This window comes from Trachurus japonicus, chromosome 8 (genome assembly GCF_045865225.1).
Source record: "Trachurus japonicus isolate A0001 chromosome 8, Traja_1.0".
NCBI lineage: Eukaryota > Metazoa > Chordata > Actinopteri > Carangiformes > Carangidae > Trachurus > Trachurus japonicus.
The window spans coordinates 7,947,340-7,959,737 of NC_140914.1; the positions used below are offsets into that span (position 1 = coordinate 7,947,340).

A 12,398-nucleotide genomic window follows, 5' to 3' on the forward strand; every position below is an offset into this window, starting at 1 on the left:
GAAAAAGAGGACGAGAGGGACAAGGAGGGAGAAGAAGAGGAGGAGAAGGTGGAGGAAAAAGAGGGGGAAGAAGGAAAAGGGGAGGAGGAGGAGAATGAGGAAGAGGAAGAAAAAGAGGAGGCGGAAGGAGGAAGAAATGGATCAGGAGGAAAAAGAGGAGGTGGAGGAAGAAGAGGGGGAAGAAGGAAAAGAGGAGGAGGAGAATGAGGAAGAGGAAGAAAAAGAGGCGGAAGGAGGAAGAAATGGATCAGGAGGAAGAAGAGGAGGAAGATGAAGAAGAGAAGGAGGTGGAAGAAAAAGAGGAGTGGGAGGAAGAAGAAGAGGAGGAGGTGGAGGAGAAAGAGGGGGAAGAAAAAAAAGAGAAGGAAGAGGAAGAGGAGGGAGAAGAAAAAAGGAGGGAGAAAAAGAAGAGGAGCATTTCTGTTCTTCTTCCCTCTGTGTCCAGGCCGTGAACTCACTTCAATTTAATCAAGTTTTTAAATCCAATCTTCTGATTTGTATAAAAATGTAAAGAGGACGAAACATTTAAAAAAAAAATAATTTAGTAAATTTCATAAAATAAGAAAAGTGCAAGAATTCACTGTGTCTAACACATCTCAAATGTAAACGTTAACATGTTTTTTTTAATGTTGTGGCTAGAAAATAATTCAAACTACAAATACATTTTTTTAATATAAAAAGTTCCAGGACATTTGGATTTTATTATTGAATTTCTACTATTATCATGTATTGTATCTATTGTTTGTTATATTTTTGTACTTGTACCTTCTTGTTCTTTATCTGAGCTGTTTACAATTTAAATAACTAAATAAAGAAATGTTTTTTGTTTTTAAAGTACTAAGCCTGAGGAGAAAGAAATGTCTTATTGGTATGAAAACAAACACAAATGTTTGGTCTGACTTTTCACCCGGTCTTTGAACGCACCACGAAACCCGGTTTTACTCATCAGACCCTGAACGCCTCTTCACCCCGACATCGTGCAGGGACAAAAATCTGACCTGAGGTCTGTCTGACGGGTTTTAAATTACTTTATTCGAACATGTCATTGATGATGATGATGATGATGATGATGATGATGATGATGATGATGATGATGATGATGATGATGATGATGATGATGATGATGATGATGATGATGATGATGATGATGATGATGATGATGATGATGATGATGATGATGATGATGACGTCACACTGCTTCACTGTGATTGGAGGGTTTCTGAACATCTACAGTCGACCACAGGACGAACACACAGCACGACATGACCGAGGCTTTAACGTCCACCAAGAAGAAGGAGAAGGAGAAGCAGAACCCATCTGGACTTCTGTGTCAGTGCAAATCAGAGCGTGTGTGCATGCGTGTGTGTGTGTGTGTGTGTGTGTGTGTGTGTTAAGGCTGGAGGAGTGTGTGCTGCACTAAGTGTGTGAAGGCAGATTCTGCGGCGGCTCTGCAGGCAGGTTGTTGGGGACTTCTTCTTTGTGGTCGGCTGCTGCTGCTGCTGCTTTTATCTCTGTGAAGAAGGAGAAGAGAGTAAACGTTACGACACACACAACATCACACACACACACACGTCGGGTGTCGGTTTGTGTGTGTGTTCACCTTCAGGTTTGTGCGTCTCCGGCTGAAACTGTAACTCTCCGTTGGGACCTGCAGGAGGAGGAGGAGGAGCTCGTCCGTCGGCCGCCTGCTGCTCCTGCTGCTCCTTCTGCTCCTTCTGCTCCTTCTGCCTCTGAGACATCTCCAGCACCGCCTGCAGCGTCAGCGAGTCAGTTAACTCCTCATCTGTGTGTCTGGAGCAGCAGTATTATGGGATGTATGTGTGTGTGTGTGTGTGGGTGGTTGCCTACCTGCTGGTACTCCCTCTTCTGCGCCTCCAGAGCTTTGCCTCGCTCCTTCAGCAGCTCCTGCTCCTGACGCAGAGTCTCCGCCCTCCTCCTCAGCTCCTCCTCTTTGTCCCGGAGCTCCACCTCAAAACGCTGCAGCTCCTCCTCCGTGTAAACCGGCTTCTCGTCCAGAGTCTGGAGGGACCACACGGAGAGACACGATGCCAAATTCATGTCAAAAACATATTATCTGACTATTTTTACATCACAATCAGTGTGTTTTTCTCTTCCTCAAATGTTTCATGACGTATTTTTCTTATTTTGCACCAATTAAAGTTGTTTCTCAAAGTTTTACTCCTCCAAACTATACATAAATAGCTTAACCTGAAAAATCTACATCATGCAGAACTGAGTAGCTCCAAAAGCAGCGATGCCTCTAACAAAACCATGTTGTAATGTCCATACTGGACAATAATAAATGTCCTGAATGGAGGCATTTTGCCTCTAAAATCTGAGAAAAATGCAAGTAAATGTTTCATCTACTTGCGCATGTGCAACCAGTAAATTTGCCTTTTTTTCTTGTTTTAAACACTAGTGAAACGTGTAAGGGGGCGACTCAAAGAATCTGAAATCTGTCATTACAGGTGGCAGGCGGATGTGTGTGAGGATCATGAATGAAAAGGAAATGTGAATATCTGGTTTGCAAGACGATTTACAGTGTGTGCCCATAAATTTTCTCCTGCATAAGTTAGTCTGGAACCCTGATAAATGTATTTTTCCCTCATTATTTAAAGGGTTAGTTCAACATTTTGTGTATTTGATGAGTTTGATGAGGGAAACCAAGAAATCCTATTAGCCTCCATAGCGTAGCTCTGAGCAGCTCACGGCTCTGCTCCGCCGTTCTAAAAATATCTTGCATGGACAATTAAAGGTAACAAACCTACTGCTAAAACTATAGGGATTATGGCAATGGGCCAATTTGCCAAAATGTTGAACTTCCCTTTAAATTAAATTTAGCTGCAGTGGTATAAAGCCTCTTTACCTCCCACTCTTTGGGATTATTGAACTCCTTCTTCTCGGTGGACTTGAGGAACTCCTCCAGACTGACCAGTCGGTCCTTGTTAACGTCCACCTGGAAAAACAGAAACATCCGTCAAAGTCGAGCAGAGAAAGATAAAAAACAATAAAATAAATAAATAAATAAATATATGAATGAACACTGAATAATAAAGACTCACGTTCTTCATGATGTGCTCCCTCATCCTCAGCCTCTCCTCCTCCATCTCCATCATGTCGTCCTCCTCGTTCTTCGGGTCGTAGACTTTCTCCAGCTGCAGGAAGGGGGGGGCAAACAGATGTGAGTTGCCGTGGAGACGCCTTTTTTTTTTTCTCTTAAACTGAGCTGAACACAAACAGCTGTATTTTGAAACTGATGATCATCCACAGCTGATGTTGTGTCATCACAGTTTTACTGTAAAGCTCAAGTGAAGCAGTTTTTTACCTCCTTGGTGAAAAGAGCCTCGAGCTCCTGTTCGTCTAAAACGCCGTCTTCGTTTGTGTCTAAAGAGACAAAGACGTCGTCAGGAATTTTACTGTTTCCATAAGGCGTTTTTAATTCGATATTGCTTAAAGGGATAGTTCAACATTTTAGCAAATTGGCCCATTGCCATAATCCTTATAGTTTTAGGAGTAGGTTCAGTACCTTTAATTGTTGATGCAAGTTGTTTTTAGAACGGCGGAGCAGAGCCGCAAGCTGCTCAGAGCTACGCTACGGAGACTGATGGGATTTCTTGGTTTCCCTCATCAAACTCATCAAATACACAATCCAACAACTCCAAAACGCTCTGGTGGACAAGTTGTGACCTGCACATTCACCACGCTATGAGATAATAACAGAACGTTACCAGACAGAGTTGTTTTAGAGGGAAATTCATGCAAAACAGCTGATGCACGTTGCCTTCAGGGACAGTTTTTCAGCAAGCAGTCTCTGCATTTACCTCTAAAACAACTCTTTTTAGAGTTGTTGGATTGTGTATTTGATGAGTTTGATGAGGGAAACCAAGAAATCCCATTAGTCTCCGTAGCGTAGCTTTGAGCAGTTCGCGGCTCTGCTCTGCTGTTCTAAAAATAGCTTGCACCGACAATTAAAGGTAACAAACCTACTGCTATGACTATAGGGATTATGGCAATGGGCCAATGCCAATTTGCCAAAATGTTGAACTATCCCTTTAATGTGAATAAAAATGTGTGGATGGTGGAAACATGACGAGTGTGGAGGGTTTGAACAGGAAGTGCCAACACTCACCGTGCAGCTTGAAGAAGGTTTTGGGGTTAAACTCTTGCGGGTCGAGTCCGTCCGTCTCCTCCCAGACTTCCCGGAGCTGAGCGACGCTGCCCTGAACGCACCACGACACAGCAGGACAAATAAAATAAAACACATCAGACGTCCGGATTCACCTCCTCTTTGTTTCCACGGATGTTAGACTCACCGGGGCGTTGACTTTAGGATGCTGTCGGTGTTTCTCCTTCATCTCCTGCATCCTCTTCTCCTCCTTCTCCCTCTTCTCCTGGTCCAGGCCCTTCAGGTACTCCCGCCGCTCGTGCTCCTTCAGCATCTCGTAGCGCTTGAACTCCTCGTGGCGCTCGGCGTCGTAGTTCTCCAGGTCTTTAGTGGCCTGAACACAGAGAGAAAGGACAAACCACCGTCTTTGAATTCTCACATGTACAGTACATGCTGTATTAAAGTCTGATCAGAACGTATTGACGATTGATCGGCCGTTTCTTATCGTACGGTGGAGATGAGCAGCTCCAGGTCTTTGGCCTCAAACGTGTTTTGATTGTGTGGATCCAGATGTTCAAACTGCTTCAGCAGGGAGGCGTGGTCCATCTGCACACCTGCACGGCAAACACAGTGATTACCGACCACAGACTGGTCTTTAAACACATCGTTTCCTTTACGTTCTGCACACACACACACACACACACACACCTGTATTCACACTTGAGCTGAAGACGACAACACAGCACATCTGTGTCAGACACTAAACTGACCTCACCATCACATCAATCATCATCCATTCATTATTTACTAATAATAATGCTGCGTTCAAAACAACTCCGAAGTCAGAAAAAACGAGTTCTGAGTTGTCAAAAACGAATTGAACGGCGTCGAACTCGGAAATTACAGGTCGGACACTCGGGTATCATTTCAGAGCTTCGATTTTCAGACTTGACATCACGACAACATCAAAACATGGCGGCCTTTGTCGGTAAGAAGTTATTTGTTGAAGTTTTAATGCATTTTTTTTTGTGTATTATTGCAGTTTAGGAAATACGTTTATATTAAGCTGTCATGATTTTATTGTGTGAAATTGTGGTCCTCGTATGTAACGGAAATAACGTTTACGTTTAGTATAGGAAGTTTTCTCTTCCGAGTTCCTGCAGCGTGAACGCAATGATGTCGGAAGTTGGAAATTTCTCCAACCCATCCCAACCTTTAATCTAATCCTTCATATTGTCTGTAATGTAATGTTTTCCCTTGAGGATCAATGAAGTGTCTGATCACAGACTCACTCTGAGTGTTGGTGCTGTCCAGTTTGGCCTTGAGCAGCATCCGGAGCCGAGACACTTCCTGTCGCTTCAGCTCATCCAGTCGAGTCCGGACGTGGTGACTGACCAGGTCCAGTTCTTTACTGAGGCGACCGTTCTGACGGAGAAAAACAACAACCACAACAACAACAACAACAACAACAGGTGAGGAGGGAGAATCAAAGCTGAGGTTCTCCTGCTGAAACCTGAACGAGGAGAATCCGTCACCTTGATGTCTTCTGTGTTCGCCGTCTGCAGCTTTTCTCTGAAGTGAGGATCCGTCTCCAAAACCTCGATCACCTCTCGGAGATACCTGTCGTAGTACAGACCGGTGTCCTGCAGGAGGGAAACGTAACTCTCATCAGACTCTCAGGAGAGAAACATCCAATAACGAGAGGAAACAGAGAGTCTGTTCTCTCTTCTCACCGTGTTCTCCTCCTGAACCTCCTCTTTAACCTCCTGGAGTCCTCCATTGCGGTCGATCGGCACCGACCAAACCCCGGCAGCGACGGACAGAAGCAGCAGCAGCCAGCCAGGTGTCGGGTTCAGGTTCATCCTCCTGCAGGACAAGACATCACAAACAGATCAGACTCTGAGAGAGCGACAGTTCTTCTTTATATCAATTACATCCGGTTTGCCTGTCCACCTGCTGGCTTATACCAACATCCCTTGCTCTTTCTTTTTGTGTGTTTTTATTTTAATTTGTATCATAAGTATTTTACTCTATTAATTGCACCCCACACTTTCTTTCTCTCTCTTCTCTTGGATTTGTTTGCCTTTGTTACTGGTGTATTGTATATTATATATTTTGTATGGATGTTTTACATGTAGGCTACATGGCAGCTGTCATCACTCCCTTGCCCAAGACAAATTTCCCCTGGTGGGACAAATAAAGTGTATTTGATTTGATTTGATAAAAACAGTGCAGGTTCCTCTTTTATCTGCTTTTCAGGAAAACCTCAGACTACAAAACTCTTTTGTGAGCATTTCATGGTTACACACAGACTCTTACATTATATAATCTATTAAACTTTGGCTGCTTTTTTGTTTGATTTACAATACTTAGTTTTGTATGATTTTAATCACATGTATTGCGTCTTAACATGACTTTCTGCCTTATATAAAACTATGTTGTTGACAGTTTATGTAACTTTCAATGAAAAACAGACTACATTGAAACTCTTATCTACGTCTATGTAGCTGCTGGTCTCAGTCGTCTGACTCTAGTTTGTACCGGCATGGTTTTGTCTTTGTCTGATCACTGTTATCTGGTTGTTTACATGTTTATTTTTTATCAGTGGCAGAGACAAGAGATTCTCAGATTATTCTCTAGACTTTCACTTTCACTTAAACCTGATTAAAACCTGACACTGTATTTATACAGTCAGGAGGAGTAAAGTAAAATGACACGCAGAGAAAACCCCACTCATAACCAGTGTGTGTACATGTGTTTCTGTGTGTGTACTCTGAGGGTGTGAACTTACTCACTGATTAAATAATAAAATTCAACATAAATGGTTGGAGGCCTGTGTGAAAACTATAGGCCGAATTGACCAGAAGACTTTAAAGATTTATTCAAGGTTTAAAGTTTAAAACTTTTTGTAAATGAGTTAATTCACTGATATGAAACTTTGCTAATATCAGATTATTTAAACGGAGTCTGGTGCGATGGTTAACCTTGAGCAAGAAAAGGACTTCTAGGAGCCTAAATAACAGGATATATTAAGGTTAGGATGCCTGAAGTGTGAGCTAATGAAAAAACAAACTGTATTAAAACAGGATGTTTGTTTTTGTAGCTTAATTCTCGGTTGTAAGTTAGCTTGTTAGCTCACGGAAGGACAACACGGATGCGGATAGGAGGTGAGAGAGATTAGCCTCAGGTTCAAGACAAACACTGACATGTCTGTTGCTGTATTCACCTGTGACATTAAACCTGTGGTTAATGTGATATCAACGTTTGATTCTTACAGGATTAAAAACATTATTATTCATTTTAACGTCATTTTCAGGTGATATTACAGGTGCTAGTCGCAATGTTAGCCCAGTTCTTCCTCCTCTGTCCCGGTTATATCTCACGATTTTTTAACGAATTCTTCATTAAAATGGAAACAAAACTTAAAATTTACATTAATTGATTAAAAAAAACAGTCTTTAGATAACGTTTGATATAAATCTCTTACCGCTGATGGGTTTTAATTCCTGATCCTGTGGCTCAGACGGAGCACGACTTGTGTTTGAGTCGGAGGAAAATGACGTCATGACGCAGGACCACCGTGCTGCCTTCGGGGGTCGTCGGAAATGATAAAACTAGTTTTGTTTTCTTCATGAATGCTACATTATCATCGCATTATGAAAAAAAAGTATGAGGCAAAGTAGTGTCAACTAATGATTAAAATAGTTTCCAATTTTTAATAAGTTTAAACATTACGTTGTTTAAGATGTTTTATGTTTTTTTTTGTTTTCGTTTAAAATATACTTTTAACAAACATCGTGAAAACAAAAATAGCCTAGTTAAGCAAAAACAGCCACCAAAAGTTAATCCCTGTCCAGAAGGGGGTAATATTAGATGTGCCCGTCTTTATAGGGGAATAACTGCAACCATAGATGTCAACAAACCCAGAGAGCTCTGGCGTACGTGCCCATGAGTATCACGTGAATGCATCATCATCCCGTTAGTAAATAATACATACAGTAGACACAAACTATTATATGTACAAAACTTTTTAATTCATTGTTTGAAAAATAGATCTGTTGTATATTTAATTCAGTAGAAAACACAAAATCATGGCATATTGAAATAAATTAATCAACAGTTAACAATTGCACGTGAGAATAAATTAAATGAATAAATATCATGCATAAAAATAACACCTACACAGCTACAATAAATTTAATAGAAATAGATAATAAAAATATGGCACATGGAAAACACATAGTTGCAAAAAGTGTTCACAAATAAATAAAGTAAATAATAAATTAGCAGTCACTCAATAAAAAAGAAACAAACAATAATCTTAAAATATAAACTTTAGAAACATGTCTGAGCATTTTGAGGTCATTTTCAATTTATATCAGTTTGACTGATGCACATGGGGGTTCACATGGGTTTGATTGATTGATACACTTTCAATGCGACACCACTGATTCAGTGTTTAGAAATCAATCTCTCTCATGTCAGTGGGGGTACCAGCCCTCTCGTCCTCCTCCATCTCCTCCTCCTTCTCCGTGGGGCCCTGGTGGAGCCCACTCCTCAGCCGCTGGCGCAGGCTGTACTCAATCATCTCGCTGTAGCACTGCAGCACCACCTGGAGAAAAAAAATATTGGTTAGTGATCAAAACACTAAGATGCTTAATCAACATCTATTATTCTTGCAGCTCCAGCCCTTTATATTACTTTTATTATGGACACAACGTACAACAGACACAATAGTTCACCTACAAAGCTCTCAGATACATCACATATAAGAAAATACAATCTAACAGGATTTCATAATGAAAAAGGAAAAGTTACTTTTAGTGGGCCCATATGACATTCAGTATCCCACTTAGTATTATATCACTTTATATTAAGTGTAAATCAACCTCAGGCTGCTAAATTTAGCTAATTTTGGTACCATTTCAGATTAAAAACCATAGATGGATAAAAACATGCCAGGGTCGTAATGACAGATTAGAAAAATGAAATACATTTATAGTAGGTGTGTAAATGATCAATAATTAGTATTGGCAGTAGCCTAATACAGATTATTTTTGATTAGATTAGAAAAAACTTTATTGTCTGTCACAGAAAGTCATCTTTGGCATGTTTTAAAACACATTAAAGCAGAAGTAAGCGATCCGGTCGTTTTGGCTAACTTCCTGTCAGCCGATGGAGTTAGCAGTCCCCGCCTCGTCCCTACGTCACCACATTCACGCGCATCCCTTGGCTGCACACACAGAGAGGACCGCCCCTTTATGCCGTTCTCTCTCCTCATTGGATAAAGGTTGTAGGATACAAGGAAAGTTTTCTCCTCGGCTTACAGCAGAGCAGAGTGACTGACAGACCCGTGTTTCAGACCAAACACTCTATATAAGTGATTGCTGTCGGAAGATATAACTATTTAAGACTTATATTAACACAAATATTCCGCTTACTTCTGCTTTAATCGTTGTTATTTGTAATACAGGGCCCCCAAATAAAATGTTGCTTCGGGCCGGTGCCCACACACTCACCGGGTCGGTCAGACACAGCTCAGCCAGCGCCTCACACACGGCGGCGGCGCCTCCCGGCTCAGCGCGGCTGCTGCCGCCGCTGCTGCTGCTGCTGCTGCTGCTGCTGCCTCCCAGGCCGCGCATCGCGCAGTTCAGCGCCGCGGCGGCAACAAGCGACGGCGGAGCTCCGAGGAACCGGGAGTCACAGACGCACATGGCGGCCAGAGTGTCGCTGTGTCTCCGCACGGTGGAGACCCGCTCCTCCTCCTCCTCCTCCTCCTCCTCCCCTGAGTCTCCTCTGTCTCCTCTCTCTCCTCTCTGGGCCACGGAGGCCACGAAGTGTGGCAGGAAGTCCTGCGGGGTCACGGCTGCTGTGTCCCAGCGCAGGGCGGCGAGGACGACCCGCTCCATGTCCTGGTGGAGGGAAGAGGTGCGTTCAAGGGTTAAGAATACGTTTTTGACGATTTTTGATGAGATTAACCTAAAACAACAACGATTAGCTGATTATTTAATCGTGGATATCATTGATATTTGCAGCCCACGTGCATCTTTAGAGCTCTGCAAGACAGTGAAGGCATCTGCGTTTGTTTTCCCTTAAACTTAAAAGTTCAGATTCTCTAATTGTTCAATCAAACACATCATGAAAAATAAAAGGTTGTAGCATAAATTCACCAGACATGACAGGGCAATAATGAACCAATATTTGTTTGTTTCCCTGTATTAATTATTTTTCATTAAGATTAAACACCATAAAAAGGAGTAAAAGTGGAAATTATGGATCATATATCTTATCTTATCTGATCCTATAATCAAGGTTTAACTTGTGGCTGCAGTCTGATTTAAATAGTGACTATATTTGGAGGCCACACAGCTGGAAATGACTCCAAAACTCTTCAGCAGAAGTTTTTTCAAGACACTTTTCTAACAGAGCAGGTCCAGATCTTCTCTTCATTATAATGTTAAAGGCTTTCTTATCTCAAAGTTAAGACTTGTGGTGTGTTTGCAGTCTGATTTAAGTAGAGATGACATGTCGAGGCCACAGTTGGAGATGACCCCAAAAACTCCACTAGGATTAAGTCAAATCACTTTTCTGCTGCTAATTACTGTAACAGCAGAAGTTTCCAGATCTTCTCTTTATAATGTTATCTATAGAAAACATAAAGGTGAAAGTTAAAGAAGAACGATGCAGTGGTTACAGATGTTGCTGTGAGACTCACCCTGAGGCTGGAGGGCAGGAAGCTGTACTCGGCCGCAGCGCACAGGGTGTCGGCCGTGACGTTGTCGCACTCTGTGAGCTTGGAGGCGATGAGGATGCAGCTGGCGGCCAGGCAGTAGGGCGAGACGGGCACAGACAGAGAGGCGGACAGGAAGCGGTCCATGAGGGAGACGGACAGAGGGAAGACGGGCTCGTCACAGCCGCACTCACAGCACACCTGCAGAGAGAGAGAAGACACAGGTGTGAGAGCTGCTGCTGCACATGGAGGAGGAGGAGGAGGAGCAGGAGGAGGAAGAGGAGGATGACTTTTTGTGAGTATGTTGTGTTTATGTTGATTCTATGTCACACATAAACTCAGACAAACATCATTTTACATCATAAACTGTGGAAGAGGAAGTGCTCGGGACTTAAAAATCAAAGTTGTGAAACTGCAACATAAAAAACATTATTATTTGTAGATGGATGGATGGATGGATGGATGGATGGATGGATGGATGGATGGATGGATGGATGGATGGATGGATAGATAGATAGATAGATAGATAGATAGATAGATAGATAGATAGATAGATAGATAGATAGATAGATAGATAGATAGATAGATAGATAGATAGATAGATTTATAGATAGATACTATAGATAGATAGATAGATAGATAGATAGATAGATAGACAGACAGACAAATAAATGCATAGATAGATAGATAGATTTATAGATAGATAGATTTATAGATTTATAGATAGATAGATAGATAGATAGATAGATAGATAGATAGATAGATAGATAGATAGATAGATAGATAGATAGATAGATTCTGGTTCCAGTTCCAGTTGCAGTGCAGTTGTGATAAGAGAGAAGAAGGAAAGAATACGCACAAAACAACAAAAACACAACACAGTTCAAACTAAAAAATATAGTACCAAATGTCAAATATCAGTATCAATTTGGTCCAGCAGCCAAAAAAAAAACAACTAACAAAAGTGCAAATAACAAATAAACAGTTAAAGATAGATAAAAAGATGATAAAACAGTTAAAACATGTGCAGTGGTTTGCAGTTTGTGTGTCAGTCAGAGCTCTGTCCGTACCTCCAGCGCCCACTTGGCCAGCTCCTCCCGGCGCTCCGGGTCCCGCTGGATGAGGGCGACGTAGAGCGAGGAGGGCAGGTAGCGCTCCTCCAGCTGCAGCAACCTCTGGATCACACGCTGCCCCGACACCGCCGGGTCCCAGGCCGCTCGCACCTCAGACGGACCCCCGGTGGCGGCGTCATGGCCCTGGGCCGGAGCCTCGGTCTGAATCTGGTCCTGGTCCTGGTCCTCCACCTCCTCACACCACAGAGACACAGACATGCCTCGGTCCATCTGCACGGCCTGATGGGTAAAAATGAGCTGGTGTTACGTCCAAACGGATCGTCCTCCTGTCTCCTGCTCAGCCGCCTCCTCTCAGTTTTATACCAGAGACAGGGAGAGAGGGAGTGGTCATGGAAAAAAAAAGAAAAAGGGGGGTGTGTCCCTCGTGAGTGACATAAAATAATAAGAAGACAACAATCACTCCAACAGGTGGGGAGAGAGAGAGGGGAGG

At 42.5% G+C, this 12,398-nt stretch overlaps 2 protein-coding genes across 4 annotated transcripts; both read right to left on the reverse strand.

Annotated features, from left to right (window-relative positions):
* Positions 1 to 1,308: 1,308 nt before the first annotated feature.
* nucb1 (nucleobindin 1) lies at positions 1,309 to 7,686 on the reverse strand. Of its 3 annotated transcripts, none has more exons than XM_085783557.1 (13): positions 7,593 to 7,686; positions 5,839 to 5,971; positions 5,641 to 5,748; positions 5,398 to 5,530; positions 4,616 to 4,719; positions 4,314 to 4,499; positions 4,130 to 4,220; positions 3,326 to 3,384; positions 3,063 to 3,155; positions 2,867 to 2,956; positions 1,849 to 2,019; positions 1,601 to 1,724; positions 1,309 to 1,511 (listed from the first exon to the last, which is right to left on the reverse strand). In XM_085783557.1, the coding sequence occupies exons 2-13, from the start codon at positions 5,965 to 5,967 to the stop codon at positions 1,417 to 1,419; spliced, it is 1,383 nt and encodes a 460-aa protein (XP_085639683.1). In that variant the 5' UTR covers positions 5,968 to 5,971; positions 7,593 to 7,686; the 3' UTR covers positions 1,309 to 1,416. The 3 variants fall into 3 exon arrangements, with proteins under 3 accessions (XP_085639683.1, XP_085639682.1, XP_085639681.1); XM_085783556.1 differs by having other exon boundaries at positions 1,309 to 1,502; positions 1,601 to 1,751; XM_085783555.1 differs by having other exon boundaries at positions 1,601 to 1,751.
* Positions 7,687 to 8,276: 590 nt separating this feature from the next.
* ccndx (cyclin Dx) lies at positions 8,277 to 12,178 on the reverse strand. Its single transcript, XM_085783559.1, has 4 exons — positions 11,906 to 12,178; positions 10,821 to 11,036; positions 9,625 to 10,017; positions 8,277 to 8,717 (listed from the first exon to the last, which is right to left on the reverse strand). The coding sequence occupies exons 1-4, from the start codon at positions 12,176 to 12,178 to the stop codon at positions 8,565 to 8,567; spliced, it is 1,035 nt and encodes a 344-aa protein (XP_085639685.1). The 3' UTR covers positions 8,277 to 8,564.
* Positions 12,179 to 12,398: the final 220 nt, after the last annotated feature.

Coding starts and splice junctions, on each gene's coding strand:
- nucb1 (XM_085783555.1), bottom strand. CDS start 5,967: ATGAACCTGAACCCGACACCTGGCTGGCTGCTGCTGCTTCTGTCCGTC. Junction 3,156..3,325: donor AGGCTCTTTTCACCAAGGAG/GTAAAAAACTGC, acceptor CCCTTCCTGCAG/CTGGAGAAAGTCTACGACCC. Junction 2,957..3,062: donor GGGAGCACATCATGAAGAAC/GTGAGTCTTTAT, acceptor CTGTTTTTCCAG/GTGGACGTTAACAAGGACCG.
- ccndx (XM_085783559.1), bottom strand. CDS start 12,178: ATGGACCGAGGCATGTCTGTGTCTCTGTGGTGTGAGGAGGTGGAGGAC. Junction 11,037..11,905: donor TGGCCAAGTGGGCGCTGGAG/GTACGGACAGAG, acceptor CTCTCTCTGCAG/GTGTGCTGTGAGTGCGGCTG. Junction 10,018..10,820: donor TCCTGCCCTCCAGCCTCAGG/GTGAGTCTCACA, acceptor TCCCTCCACCAG/GACATGGAGCGGGTCGTCCT.